Source organism: Thermobia domestica, chromosome 2 (genome assembly GCF_964235325.1).
Source record: "Thermobia domestica chromosome 2, izTheDome1.hap1.1, whole genome shotgun sequence".
NCBI classification, from domain to species: domain Eukaryota; kingdom Metazoa; phylum Arthropoda; class Insecta; order Zygentoma; family Lepismatidae; genus Thermobia; species Thermobia domestica.
This window is the reverse complement of record NC_137455.1, coordinates 328,176,367-328,192,394: the sequence shown is the minus strand read 5'-3', so window position 1 is coordinate 328,192,394 and position 16,028 is coordinate 328,176,367. Positions and strand designations below refer to the sequence as shown.

Below are 16,028 nucleotides of genomic sequence, written 5' to 3'. Positions count from 1 at the left end.
AATGGCCACAGGTGTGCAATAATGCTGAGGTCTGGGGATTGGACAGGCCAGGGGATGGTTGTAGTTCACGACAATGGAAACATTGATACAATGAACGCCACCACTTGTTGCCGTGTTTGTCAGGCACAGGATCACGGAGAATATGAGTTGCCATGATTGTCAATGGGCAATTGTCTTGTTGTTGTTCTTCAATGCTGTGCCTTTTCTTAACGTACGAATTTCGGATACTGTGCATCCACACTACTTGCATTCAGTGGCAATAAAAAGTTTAGTTTTAATGTACTCACCATAAAGAAATGTACAAAAATGAGATGCAAATATTTAGCAATTATACTGCTTCAGGAAGAGAACGTCTACTCTATTCCAAAAGGATTATCCGATAACTGAATAACAATACATGGAAGTATTAAACGGTAATCCAAAAACAGTAACAGAAAACTGAAGTGAAAGTCTGTAGTCTCCAGTGATTAAGCCCTAAGCTTTTTAGGCCAAAATAGAGGAATGATGGATCGAAGTATTTGTTGATATATAATCAGCAGAGTAAAAGAGAGGGAAGTTCAATAACACGAAGTTGTCAGACACAAAAATTCGCACGATCTAGGGAATGGTGAGCGCTCCTTCCACTAAGTCACTACATTCGTAGCAACTGACAATTCCAATGTCTAACAAGGGTAACATGCTTAATGACTTACCTTGATTTGCAATATTTTCTAAATCCAGTTTCCCTTCAAGAGCTAATTGGATCACTTGACTTCTCTTCCGTAATGCTTCAACACTTAAATCAGATGGTATCCGCCAGTAGATTTCCTGGATAAAGTATTTGAAAAACACTATTAACAATCAATATTATCCGGTTATCAAGCAAGAAGCAATGCAATTCTCTCGCTTTCCCCGATACTTGTGCTAGATCAGAAGCTGTGGTTAACATGTAATGTTTACCTATGAACTAACTAACTAACCATTTGCATATTTCAGATTTTTTTTATTCGTTACCATTTTCGAAAAAAAAAATAGTTATCATGACTTTTGCAAAGATCCTCGTATATTACAATAATCAATGTAGTATCTTATAAAAAAAACACTGTAAACTTTTGTTCTATAAGTTGAAAATTGTGACTGCTATTAGTTTGTATATATATATATATATATATATATATATATATATATAAGATTTTAATATATGTAAAATAAAATACCGTATTTACTCGCGTAATTTTCGCACTTTTTTAGACGAAAAAAGTTGTTTTGAAACAAGGGTGCGTAAATTATGCTGGGAAAAAATTAGCCACATCAGTGAACATCATCTAATTTTTTTCCTCAGTCAAAATAACACGAAAATTCCGGTACACATTTTCTTTGTAGCAAGAATTGACAACAAACAACTAATTCTAAATTTGTAGAAAAATAACATCAAAAAATTGATTAAGAAGTCATGTGGTTTCTTACCTTACAACAATGGCTTTGCTGCGTTGCCAAGTGTTCATTGGCTACCGTAATTAATTCCTGGAAAAATGCTGTTTCACAAAAAGTTTCCGCGTGCGCAAATTACGCGAGGAAAATAAAATATACAGAAAATGCCCTTCAAAATTGGGATGCGAAAATTATGCGAAGGCGAAAATTACGCGCGTATTTACGGTATATCAGATATGCAGGTAGACAAGATATTCATTCATATAACAGAAGATCTTCGAAACAATTTGATATGTTGTATAGCAGGTTATCAAAAATTAAAAATAGCTATACAATACAAGGAATAAAAATTTTTGAACAATTACCAATACACATGCAAAACTTGCCTATTACTCAATTTAAAAACAAAATGTATGATTGGTTAGTTGATGTACCCTATTAATGTTAAAGAGTTTGAGGAAGATAAAAACATATCGGTTATTGTCTGTATACAGTTTTAATAACAATAAAATATTCTATCCTATTCTATTATTCTATTGCTTTAAAGCGTCTCTTTCTAGTAACGTTCTTTATGTCTGACAATGATAGACAAAAACGTAATTACTGACATTACAGCAGCTCAGTCGATAAGTACATTCCAAAGATATTTGGAGAAACAGTTACGATCTTTGATTATCTTATGGAATCTAAATACAACTATTAGAGCATTTGGGAATTCAACGGGAACAAAGATTCTACGTTTTCCTTTTCCGTTTAATACGACTAAGTAAGACTTACACTTGCAGTACGAAATTGAGTCATCCTTCCTCGAGGCATCGCTCTGCTAAAATACGTTTAGTCGGTTCACAGGCTTAGAAAATGAACAGATGAGAGAAACGACGAGAGCACAATAACATGCTCCACTACATCGATAAACTGAATAGTTTTCTTTCTCTCTCTCTGCCTCTTCAGCCACTAACGATGAAAATCAAAGAATCCTATTTTTTTTAGGGTAGAATGGCAAATAGTCTTCTTCTTCTTTTTTAAAGTTCATCAGCACTTTTGATATTACCAAGTAAGAATTTGGAGTGAAATCGCGACTTTTGTAAGCAGTAATCTCAGTTTTAGTCTTTAACGCCCAAAATATACTATGTACATCTTAAGCATGGGAAGTCTTACACGAGGGAAGACCCAAAAGAATGTGGACTTTTCTTCTAAAAAAAATATTTTATTAAATTTTTACAAAAACTTTTCAATTTCATTCAAAGTACTCTCCATTAGATGCTATGCACTTCTCCAGTCTTCTTTCCTACCGTTTGAAGTACCTCTGGAACTTTTCAAAATTGATATTGTCCAGCGCCCTCTGCGAAGCTCTTTTTACAACCTCCACATCGTAAAACGTTCTCCTTTTAGATTCTTTGAATTCTCAGAAACAGATAAAAGTCACACGGGGCTAAGTCTGAAAAATACGGGGAGTGTGGGGAACGATAGTCCACTTCTGAAGCGCACACAGCGGTTTATAGACAAGGCCGTGTGTGTGTGGGGGGGGGGCGCTATCATAATGAAGGAACCAGTCATCTGATCACCAGAGTTACGGGCGTTTCCTCCGCACATCCTCCCGTAAATGTCTTAAAACTTCCAAATACAAGTGTTGGCTAACAGTTTGACTAGGGAGGATGAATTGCCGTTGCAAAATTCCACGAACATAAAAACAAATAATGATCATTACCTTAACAACTGACCTCACTTGTCTTGCTGTTTTAGTCAGGGGGGGGGGGAGAAGTCTTCCACCGGCTATACTTTTGCTTGGTTTTGGGATCATACTCGTAACTCCAACTCTCATTACCTGTAATGACTTGGTCAAAAAGTTGGAGTCACTTTGAACCTGATTTTTCAAGTCCTGGCTCAAATCCAAAACAAACTTAGCGGCAACATGTCTCATTTGCAAATCCTGTCAAAATTCGCTGACACGAACTCCAACTCACTCCTGTTTGTTCTGAAATTTCGTCGATCGTGAAACGACGATCCTCGTTGACTTTTTCAATGTACGTCGTTTTGAGGTGATGAAGGGCGTCCAGAACGAGCATGATCTTCAATACTCATGTCAACGCTTTAAAGCCACTCGAAAACTTTTGTGCAGATCAAAGCACTCTTCTTGAAAGTCTGTTGAAGCATTTGGTAAGCTTTCATTGCCGATTTTACAAGCAGGAAGTACGATTTCTCAGGCGGCAAACGAAATCACACGAAAATTTGAAGATTGGTTAGAATATCTTTTTGGTGGAGTTTGACGGACATAAATTTCGAGTTTGGAATCCCATAAGTCACGTGGTAGCTTCAAAATAATTGTTTTAGCAGCCCCTCCCCCACACTAAATTCTACGATTTGGTGGAGCACCAAAACTCCAAGCCCTAAATATAACTGAGCAACAAGACAGAAAATGAATAGCTGTTACAGAAATAGGGCAACGATGAAAAACGAACAACATTGAACAAAGTACCAACAAGTTTCTATGCTTCATAAACAAGAAGTACTAGAAATTTCTCATATTGGTTCAACTAGACACACAAATAAAATAAATATTCTGTGATCTTTATTTATACATTTAATATATAAAAATCTAAAGCATCAACTAACCTGTTCATCGAATGGAGGAGCGACTCCTATTTCTTTCAACAGTTTTTGGAACAATTCATCATCCATTGAGTCCACAGTTTCTTCTGTGAGTGGGAGCAATGGCACAGGTTCCATGTCACCATCTGCTTCTCTATCTGTGGCAACTTCATCCAAACAGTTTGATATCCATTGCAGAGATTCCTTTCTTCCTGTAGCAACGAAAAAAATATATATATTTAGAAAAACTGAAGTTCTAGTTCAAAAGTAATATGCTAATTTACGTAATTGGTAGGTCATGGTTTGGTACAACTCGATTTTAGTGCTCTTTGCCACGCTTTTTTATTATTGTAAGATCTCATTATTATGGCTTATACGTAATGCAGTGACTAAGGGTTGCAGGCATCCCGATTTTTGGTTATCCCTTAGTCTCGGTGTATAATCATGGGACGTTACACTCAACAATTCATTTAATTTTCAACACACAAAAACTCTTATGTCATGCACATTTCGAAACGCATTTGACGAGATTCAAGATTTACAAATGCTTACTTTAAGAGGTTGATCTCAATCAAAATTAACCATGGTGTTAACTACGAAGCAGCGCAGTGGCAGCGCAGCTGTAGGCATCATCTACCTAGGTATATCTATTGTATTTATAATAAGGATAGTTGTTCCCGTTTGCTAATTTTCTGTAACGCTAGCGACATCTCTTGGCGTCAGGTAGAGTAGTCCAGTCAGTGACAATTAGTCTCAATGTAAATTATTAGGAATTAGCGACTGATCGAGTGAGATGTCTTGTATTTATATTAAGAATAAAAATAGCTTTGCCTAGATGTTAAAACAGCCCGTAACTCTTAAATGTTTTGAAGTTTGCTTATTAGCGTTACTCACAATCTGTTATTGAGATATTATTGTTTTATAAATATGAGATAATGGACATGACTTGTAGTGTAGTTATTTGGCAATCCTTAATTGCTGCATCAGTTATGTATCAATCTTCACCATAATGAGATAAATCAGCAATAACAATGCTGTAGAAAATTGCATAAAAACCGAGTTCCAGCAATCAGCACATATTTATGTAACTTATGTGCTTCGTATCGTAATGTATGGGTCAGGCAGGCATTGGGACGCAACCACGAAGGTGGAAGGGTTCACTGGGTCAGGATCCACCAAAACTTCGTAACTCAAAATACATTAGCACACTTTCTCAATAAAACTGTACTTCTTTAACACGCAAATGATTGATGTAGGATGAAAATTTGATCTTACACTATAATCTAACGGACTCCCGAAATTTAATCTTACACTTCATCTGTACTGTTTTCTTACAAAAACAATCTAGTTCTATCATTTTTTCCCCCTGAAATTACTTATCGTCCTTTAGGGTGCAAAATAGTACCCGTTCAATACAATATAGACATAATGGCTCGTAGTATTGCACTCTCTCGAAGCTCAGACCCCCCCCCCCCCCACAAAAATTTTTCGGTACGCGACTAGTTAGGCATGATGCATTTCCGCCAATACTTCCGGGATATTTCATTTCGGTGTGCTACATAATAGACTTACGCAACACACTACATCAAAATAAAAGTTAATTATTTACCGGTCTATGCTTTCTTTACCTACCAAGAATACAATCTGGAATCACTAACTTTGTTGTCACCGGAAATAACGCAGTTACTTCACTCGTTTATTTACCACATTTCTTTCTTATTGCTTACAGTTAAGTTAGCCCTAAAACTTTGTTGAAAATATTAGTCGAAGCGTAGATGAACGCAAGGTCATAGCAGTAGCCGGAATTTTCGGCTACTGTGCGGAAGTACTGAACTATCTTTTCTTTTTTCAAAGGTTTTGATAGTGAATTTACGAACTCTCATTCTTAAATAGCCTAATACTTCAGTCTCACAATTAGGGTTACCACCAGTCCTGATTTGGGGCAAAATGTCCTGCGTCCTGGCTACGATTGCCAAATGGATTTCTTTTTTCAGACTCAACTATACATTTCAAGGCTTAAAATACAGTTTATTCTTATCCTATTTTGAGGGTTATGAGTGGGGGCTAGTAATTTTATTTTTCAGAGTTGGAACTCTAGTCCTAACGTGGCTCTGTCAGGACTTGCATGTGTATGGGTGACGAATATTATTGGAATTTGGTTTCCACATTATTGTACAGAGCCTTTAAAATATCGGCAACTGGCATATATTTAGGTACTTAACATATAGGGCTATCATAGACTATACTCTACCATACTATTTAAATTGGCCATATTTCTTATTATATGATATATAGGCTTACGTAGTAATTGCCTTACTTTCCTTGTATCAGTGAAATATGACTCTCTCTTCACTAAAAAGATATTTATTACATCATTACGAAAAAAAAAAAATCCGTTGGTACAACCCTCCAACCCTCAATTAGCTGTTTGAAGTGTCCCTGCATTTTGCTTTTGGAAAGTGGCAAACCTGCTCACAATAATTTGTAAGAATATGAAGGCAGTCTCTCCCCGCCCTCCCAAACAATAATCTGATTTTTGCGACTGTATTTTACTTTCCTTTTGTATTCAATTTCGAATGCAATTTACACTTAAGGATAACTTTGCCAAAGAAAGAAAGAAAGAAAATGATTTAAAACTTTTAGTGATTGATTTATCTTACACATTTGTAATTAAAACTATTATGTAAATTAAACCCTTTCCCTGTACTCTTGTACAACTTTGTTTAAACAACTGGATGCCTTCCTCTATTTTAAAAGTTTTCTACTCACACTCATAGGAGCAACATTTTATTTTTTAAGGAGACGACGGAAATAAAGTTTTATTTGGTACAACGGCGCCGACTTTCCAAAATTTATGTGGGTTCATATCAATGGTGGAACGTGTTATATGTTTTCAGAGAAGTGTCGATATTTTTTTGATTGATTTCCTTTTAGTTAAAATCTTTTATGAACACTGTCATAAAGGGCTGTGCTCAATTATATTTAAAATATAGTTTTATTTATTATTATTAATTATTATTATTATTATTATTATTATTGTGGGAGTGCCTTTGACTAGACCAGAGACAGGCACAGAAAACGGCATGATGTTGCTTGGTTGCCTTTTTATAGACACATTTGAAAAAAAAAAAGCGTTTTAGAGATTAGAAATTTTAACTTATGTTTTAATTGCTTATTATTTTTTGATCATGGCGAGTGAGAAATATTTATTTTATATTGTTCCTATCAAACCCACAAGATTATATGTGTGGGTGCTGGAGTCCCGAAGCCCCCACGTAGTCGGCGCCCATGGTTTGGTACAAATTCATATGAATATTAATAAATAGGTTTGCAATGTAAGCTGAACATCCAGGTTTCTTTAAGCAGAACTATACATTAATTTCACAATTGGTTTTGCACACAAATATAGCTCCACAGCTTATAGTCTTAAGAACATTGTTTTGAATATACAGTATATCACATTGTACATAAATAGAGTATTTTTTTAATCAGATACATTCATAGCAAATAAGTTTATTACAATTTCTATGAGTATTATAGCATTCTGATTGCAGTTGTAAGTTGTTTGCATTATTTTTCTGTTTTCGACAAAGATATTTGGAACGGAAACTTATTTTTATGTTCATTTTGGATAAAGAAAAGGGGGTTTCGCTTAAAATAAACTAGTTAATTTTTTATTTATGCTGAAATATTTTTCTTGAATTAAACTGAAAATGTTAACGGCGCTTGTGAATAGCAAATTACTTTTTTTTCTTTCTTTCCTTTATTCGTGTGAAAGGAACGAAAAGAGAAATGGGATTAAAAATAACTTGCTGCAAAACAAGTTGAAATTCCCTTCCATCTGTTTTGGATGGAAACTCACCATTTGCCAAGATCTGGTGCAGAATGGCCGCCACCTCTGGTGCTGACAGGGGCTTCGTGGGGGGTTGCGTTTTCCTTTTAGTCGCTGCTGAAGCCTTCTTTGCAGGTCGTGATATTTCTCCCTCGAAACCAACGGCACCACCATCATCATCACTATCATCATCTTCATTTTCTTCATCATCCGATTCTTCGCTTTCTCCTGAAATAACAATTTAAAAGCCATTACTAATACTGAAGAAACAGGATTTAAAAAAAGAAAAGTAAGGAAAAGACATGTTTTTAGTTTTGGAAATTACTGTCTCTGAATCACTGCCTCCCATATCCACTATTGAGGAGGCAGTGGTCTGAATAATACAGAGTTGGTTACTATAATCTTTTCTTTTTACTTTTTTCAAAATGTACGTCTAAAAATCTTGTGGGAAGCTTATAATCACAGATACATTTTTGAACAGATGATAGAAATACCGGTAGATGCTTTTCAATTGTTGTTTACAATAAATCGTAAGCAACAACAATTTGTGAATTTTTACAATATAAAGTTGCATTGTCGATCAGGGGCGCCCGAAGAAAATTTTCTAGTGTGGGGCCTATCTCCATGGTTGCTATGTTACGTCTGGTATTTAATATACGTGGTTTGCTATATTACTATATTACTTACACATTTTGGTGAGCCAGAGGGGGCCCAGGCCTCACCCTGCCCTTCCCTTCGGCGCCCATGTTGTCGACTGTTTAATTTTACACTTCATAACACTGCATATGTTAAGTTTAAGCATAGTAATTCATAATAGATAGAGGCACTACTGGTACTTCTATCTGGAAAGATTCTTCTAACGAATCACTAGTTTTTGCAGTCAACGATGAGCCGTTGGTTTGGTACGAGTACATAGCTGCGTACATTTTCTGTAATGATCCTATTGGGACGGTACTTATATCCACAGAATAAACGCATTCTTCTCAAAATTGATACATTTTTTTCTTTACATGGGCGCTCATAATCGAGGAATTATTCTATGTACTAACAAGTAGTGACGTGTTTTGCAACGATATCAATCGTTTCGTCTTTCTGCGAATATACATTCCTTTCTTGAAAGTAAAAAAGGCAGGGTTAAATCTCAAAGCTCTACCGTTTTCCTTCTGTGGAAAGCTCATGTGGTTCGGATTCCACGTTAATCAGTAGGTCCACGTCTCATATAGCCTCGCTGCTGAACGGGACGATAAACTCAAAATCAACTCAACTCAACTCCTTCTGTGGAAAGATACGTGTTCAAACATCTGAAAGTGTTTAACGATTACATTAAGTGTCTGGTGAAATCTAAAATTCAAAAATATGGTTTATTGTTGGGTTCATCGAGTTAGAAGCCGGTGAACATCCCAACAAGGCAATCACGTAATGGATGCCGGAACATAGCTGTATACGATATTAACTCCTTGCACTGAAATGACGAGTCTAGCTCGTCATGACCTCCCAGTGCCAAATCGCAAAATGATGAGCTACACTTGTCATAAAATTTAAACTATTGTAGCATCACGTAGGGTTACTATATTGATGTTTTGAAAGTTATATAATATAATGATAAACCATCTATAATACACTTTTATAACTTATACTTAAATTATCAGAATTCAGAAAATAAATCGTTGTGGAAGGGGTTAACATCGGAAGCGTTAGCGTCTGAAGTATAAATTCCACCTCCACTGTACTAAAACTGGAAGTGGGAAAAATTTACTGCCATCTCCGGTGTTAATATTAGTTGAGAGAATATCACGCTATACAAACCAAATTCCTTCACGTAGTGTACACGACACTGTCACTTGTTAGCACTGAGTCTGTTGAGACATAGACCTACAGCTTCACCAAACATGAGCTCGAACCGAAAATCAAACCAGGTTCTCGCACACAAGAACAATGTTTCTTTCAGACAGTGTTCCGAGGGGCACTGTTGGTACTACTCTATTTATTATTATATTATAGACGTATTATTTTGGTCTCTTTCGGGGAAGTACTCTCAGAGCTCCGGGAGGGAGGCAGTGCCCCCCAAAAAAAATGTCTGGAAGAAACACAAAAAGCGAATAGCCAAAGCTCTAGCTATTCAACCTCTTGTAGCAGAATATCTTTGGTTGACAACACAACTATTACGACTTTAAAATATTATGTTCGAGGCGTTGGGATCAGAGGACTCATCCTTTGAGACTAAACGTCATTCAACTTTATTTACTCTTAACCTTAACCTCACATGTTAACGGTTTAGTTGTCAATTCACTTAACTCACAGATAAAAACCACATCCGCCATTTTAGGTGAAATGCTACTTCACATTTTGCCTAATTCTCATTCTGACTATCACATAAAGTATTTCTGTAACTATATTCAAGGACTCTTAAATATACCGGCCGCCAGGCTATCACAGCGATTGGAAACACGAGTCTGGATATAGTTGTGATTTTTATGCGCTTGAGTGGACTAGAGCGTCAATATCTTTTCAATTTTAAAGTTATAGAGCTCAGTTTCCAACTTACCATGAATCTTAAGATGAATGACTGGCTCATCGATTCAGAATTTTGATTCACCCAGAAAAGTAGACAATTGGTATTTCAATGCTCAATCTACAAGACATATACATGGACATCTGAGACACACTGCTGTTTTGTAAAACTTTTACTTATATTGCCTTTAATTGCTGCTATATTTGAGGGATAGCCTGTAGACTTACGTAAGCTTTTCATACTAGTCACTATAATAGAAGGCAAAAACATATATGACTATGTACAGGGGTAAAATGGATCTGAAAAGGTAAGGGAACGCATGACGTCACGCCGTCCCCCGTGCCTATCTTTGCCCATTGTATTTTTTTTTTTTTTTAGAAAGTGGGGGGACGCCATGGATAATTTTTGGAAGCCGGGCGACGGCGTCTCCCCACGTTACCCCTAACTATGTATTAAACTGCATTTGTATTAGGTGCGGCGCTTGTTTTTCAGCGCTACCCCCTACGTCAGAAGAAACTTTTTTGAGCCCTGTCTTATAGAATTGAAAGGCTTATTTACAAAAATCAAACATGCCAATTACAACGATTAACAATTTCTTATAGGTCTACTATATAGTCTTACATTTATTTTCAAATACATAAGAAATCATCATAGACATATTAACTACTTTCAGAATGAACAAGTAAAGCAGTGGCGGATCTAGCCGGGGCCGGAGGTGGGCTAGGCCCCCCAGTTTTGAGTGACAAAAAAAATGAAATGATTATTTATTTATTCTGAAAGTTTATAGTAAACTTATCATATACCTATCATAGTCTGGCTTCTGGCAGCACCCCCCAGTTTTTTACCTTGAAGATCTGTCTCTGTGTGGGTGACTGTAAACCCTGCTGTGTGCTATTTGGATGTAATCAAAGACAACTAATTTTTATGTAAACGTAAAAATTTATCTTACGCAACTACTACATTCTTCGTTAATATGATGTATACGCTCAGAGCCGTAGTTAGGGAAGGGCCAGCGGGGCAGTTGTCCCGGGCGATGATAGCAAGAGGGCGCCGAAGGAGCAAGAATAAAGGGAAAAAGTGTTGAAAATGAGTAACACTTGCGCCGCCCCGAAAAGATATTGGCGCCCTATTAAATCAATATTGTCGCTTTGCCAAGAAATAGATTTGTTATAAAATTTTCTTGCTCGCTTCACTCGCAACCCAAATGTTTCGATAAGAGTCACAACAAATTTTTACTTATTACTTAAAGGAAGTTATTATATATGATTTGTTAATGATGGGATACACAAGGTACCGAGTAATCACTTATATTGTACGCACCAGTATTTTCAAAATCAGAAACTGTCATAGTCTTAAATACGTGTTCGGCGTTTTGGTGGTGATGAGCTTGGTTAGTTAATCATGCTTTTCTACATAATCGGATTAATCACGACGGTGAGAATGAAGGTATGAAAATGAAAGGAGTGAAGAGACACGCAAGCTGATATTTGAGCGGGAATATTAAAAATGAAGGTAGGCAAAGGGAATAATAACATTTTTGAAGTTGAAGGAATTGTAGAATGGGGCTTAAGGGGGTCAGAACTAAACCAACGAATTTCGTTTTTTTCAAAGACTGATCACTACCAGAGATTTTTTTTTATTCCATTGACATGAAATTTTTCCAATTTGAAGGAATTTATTGGGATCACTTCTCCACCAACTACTTGTATCGCATACTTCTTTTTGTGCATACGTATCTAGTTGTGTGATGTTTTTATCTATCTACATACAAACAAAACATATACACACATTATACGTATATATATATATATATATATATATATATATATATATATATATATATATAAGGGCGGATCTAAGGGGGGCTACGGGGCTATAGCCCCCCTTGATGCTCAGGTTTACACTGGATAAAAAATGGGCTTCAATTCTGCTTTACACTGGATAAAACGGTAAATTATGGTTTAGTTCCTCCCTTGATATCCTGGATCCGCCACTATATATATATATATATATATATATATATATATGTGTGTGTGTGTGTGTGTGTGTGTTAGTGTATTTTTATTATGTTAATTAAATTCCGAACTTTTATTCAATAACAAATTAAATAATTACTATAATTTCAGACATATACAATAGCCAAACTATATTTTGGATTCTAAATATAACCATCACTGGCGCAAATCCCGGGGGGATGAGGGGGACATGTCCCCTCCAATCTTGGAATTGGGGGGACTGTCACCCCAATAATGCAATTTGAAATGTGTTTTTTTGGGAACAAATGTGATGATTTGTGTCCGATTGCCACAAAGGAAAGTGAGATGAAATTGATGCCCCCCCCCCTCCTTCCAGAATAAAACTCAACTCGCAAAGAAGGCTAATTCTAAATTTCCGATACAGTTTAGAAAATATTTTTACCCGTAATAGAATCGAAACTAAAAAGCTATTTGTGTGGTCACTTACAGAATAAAATTATTCCAAAAATTTACAATTATTACTGGAAATTAATGCTGCCACCTATTTCGAACATTTTAGAAAACATAGTTTCTAATGTTTTGAAATTTCATTTTTTATCGATAGTATAAAACGTTATAAATAACTGTAAATTTCCATAACTGTTGTTCAAGTGGACCTGTATACTACTAAAGATAGTTTTGTCAAGTTTTGACAGAAAGTTCAAAATAAGCCTCTTGAAAACAGCTCTTATAAAAGAATATATAATGATCGCTTTTGGCTGTTCCAATGGTCCGTCCAAAGAGCTTGATAAAACTTCAGCGTAGCGTAGACAACAAGAGCTGCTTCTCTTATATATAAAAACAAAGCTTGGTAACGTGAATATAGGGGCGCCGAATTCTACTTCGCCCCGGGCGCTGTAATCTCTAGCTACTGTATACACTAAACAAAGTTTTCATTCTGACACTAGCTAGACGACACGACGCAGTATCCTCGTGGGAGATATAACCAAAACCAACTCTAAAACCTTATTTTTTTGTTTACATAACTTACATATCCAGGTGCGCATCCATGCGGCGGGTTTATCGGGTAAGATCTCTGCCACCCTCCAAAATATTGAACTCGACATACATATGTACACTTTCTTAATAAAACAATACTTATTTAGCAGGGCAATTATTGATGTACCCTTGTAGCCTAAAGGGTTGACCTTAAACTTCACCTGTACTTAATGGCGGATGTAGCCGGCGGCGTTTAGGCCTCCATTTTAGTATTTTTGAGTGACAGAAATAATTTAATCTACTTTTGATATATTTTTGAAAGTTTATAGGCCTAGTAAACTCACAATATATATATATATATATATATATATATATATATATATATATATATATATATATATATATATATATATATATATATTTGGCTGGGTTCTGGCTGCCCCCTCCAAAAAAATTACCTTCTAGGTCCGCCGTTGAAGTAAAGGGAATCAATCTTTGAAAAGATCGTTAGAATGAGAATCAGGCCAAATGCAAATTCGTAATTTACCTAAAATGGTTGGTGAGATTTTTATCTGTCAATGAAGTGTTAGGCGAAATGAGTATTATATAAAGTAGTAAAACAATAAGAGACAAGTTAAGGACGGCGAAAAGGGCAGTCGTCCACCTTTAAAATGAAAAGAACTCATATATAAAACTTCTGCGTTGTTGTACTCCTATAACATAGTTCGTTACAAGTCATATGAAACACACCACAGAAGATGTTTCAGAAGGGGAACCTTAAGATAAATACAGGAACAAAATCTCAAATATGTAGAAGGAACACAGGCTATATAAATGTCAAGGGAAAATAACTACCTACCACTACTTACAACAACAACAAAAAAGTTGAAAAAAAAAAACACGACGACAAAACACTTTGAGCAAGGCGACAGGCAGTAACTACCGTATACGACACAAATGAATGGGCAATTAAATATAAATATTAGCGTGTATGACCAAACTACATGCTGAGGCAAAATGAACTACAGGATTACGAATTTCATTATTTAATAAAGTAGAAGAGTTACGGCACTGATATTACGTACAATGAACATGGAGGGTGAAAGTGGAGAACAACCAAGTGCATGTGTAGAGAATGAATTATGTGTCGTGTGTTCCAGCGATACTGAAATTCCTCCCAAGTGCGCTGTAGCATCTAGTCGAGTGGTGTTGCATCTGCAATACAATGTCACATAGCTCTTCTAGGAATCCAGATAACTCGAGTATGCAAACACATGAGACTCTTGCTATTTGACTATCTGGAAACAAACATTGAAATATCCGCAGTTCAATCACACAACAAGTGGACTTTTCTGGGACACAATCATTCCATACAAAATTGCAAACATTTTCTGATTTCTTCATTTCAAATTCCATCAATCAACTGCATTGTCTTTAGGGTTTTCGTTATGCTTACTGCCGCATTTCTTTCTTTTCTTTTTTTAAATACTGATTAACTTAAAACAATAAAGAACATAACAAGTGAGACGGGTATTATGTGCAAAATGCTACTAAATGAACGAATTATTACCTGGTCCATTCTTATAGGCCGAAAATTGGATTTGCAGTTTATGTCACAATTATCGGACACACACATTTCGACACAATACGAAAGGTTTAGAAATTAATAGTATTTTACAGATACTATCTGGCTCACTTTCTAAAATTTTGATTTCTTATTGTTTACTAGCAGAATATCCATTTCATTTTGAACATAAAGGGCTTAATTTGGAGTATAAAACGCTATCGAAAGTCACTGCTCGTCTCAGCGACCATGCAAACTATGGATTCCACACTAATATAGGTCATTTTCGATTATTTTAAAATACCTTTTGGACCGCGGTGGCTCAGTGGTAGAGCGTTCACCTCTGGTGCTTGGGGTCCTGGGTTCGATCCCAGCCACCGCCAAGTGAACTTTGTGGTGGACAAACACCGTATGCGTGGGTTTTCTCGGGGCTCTCCCGTTTCCTCCCACTTTCTTCATTCCACCATTTCATTTATTAGTCATCATCACCGTCTCCTTTAGCCTAACCGGCATATCCGTGGGACGCAAAACAAAGATTTCATTTCATTTCAAAATACCTTTTCCTATCCTCCCCTAAGTTCCACAGTCAAAACGAAATGATAAAAACCATCTCCCATGCCCGAACCTCATATGTTGAAAATTTGTGGTTTAAAAGTTAAGAAGTCACAAAGACAGTCACTTTCAATTATTATATATATATATATATATATATATATATATATATATATATATATATATATATATATATATGGAATAAATTATTAACTAAAAAAAATGCAGGGTGAACGTAGGGAAGATATTTAACTCATTCAAGCATTGAGAAAGAAGCTACCTATGCTCCCTATGCATGAAACAAGTTTCAATTTTTATTTTTTTATCTTTATTTTCGAGTTTTCAGCAACTGTTTGGAAGAAAACAATATCAGTGGTGATTTGTATACTGATGAGGGCGACATGCATATGTAACATGTAGCAGATATTGAAAAAAAAAAAAAAAAGAGAGAGAGAGAGAGAGAAAACTATTTTGTTGTAGGAGGACACGGGCGCTATTTGGAGAGGGTAGGCGTAATTACAGCCCACTGAGTTTCAGACATACACTTCTTAATCAATTGTATACTAATACATTAACTAAAAAAAAAACTGAATTTTCTACGTCAGCTTTTTGCTC

The 16,028-nt window shown here is 35.9% G+C and overlaps 1 protein-coding gene across 3 annotated transcripts in view; it reads right to left on the bottom strand.

Moving 5' to 3' along the window:
• Positions 1-16,028, bottom strand: part of timeout (circadian regulator timeout) — a 1,048,389-nt gene that overhangs the window by 76,311 nt on the left and 956,050 nt on the right. For all 3 annotated transcript variants that reach the window (XM_081749081.1, XM_081749078.1, XM_081749079.1), the window contains exons 25-27: positions 7,862-8,059; positions 4,024-4,211; positions 693-807 (exon numbers count right to left, since the gene is read on the bottom strand). In XM_081749081.1, coding sequence (XP_081605207.1) covers positions 693-807; positions 4,024-4,211; positions 7,862-8,059 — 501 coding nt within the window. The remainder of the gene's footprint in view (positions 1-692; positions 808-4,023; positions 4,212-7,861; positions 8,060-16,028) is intronic.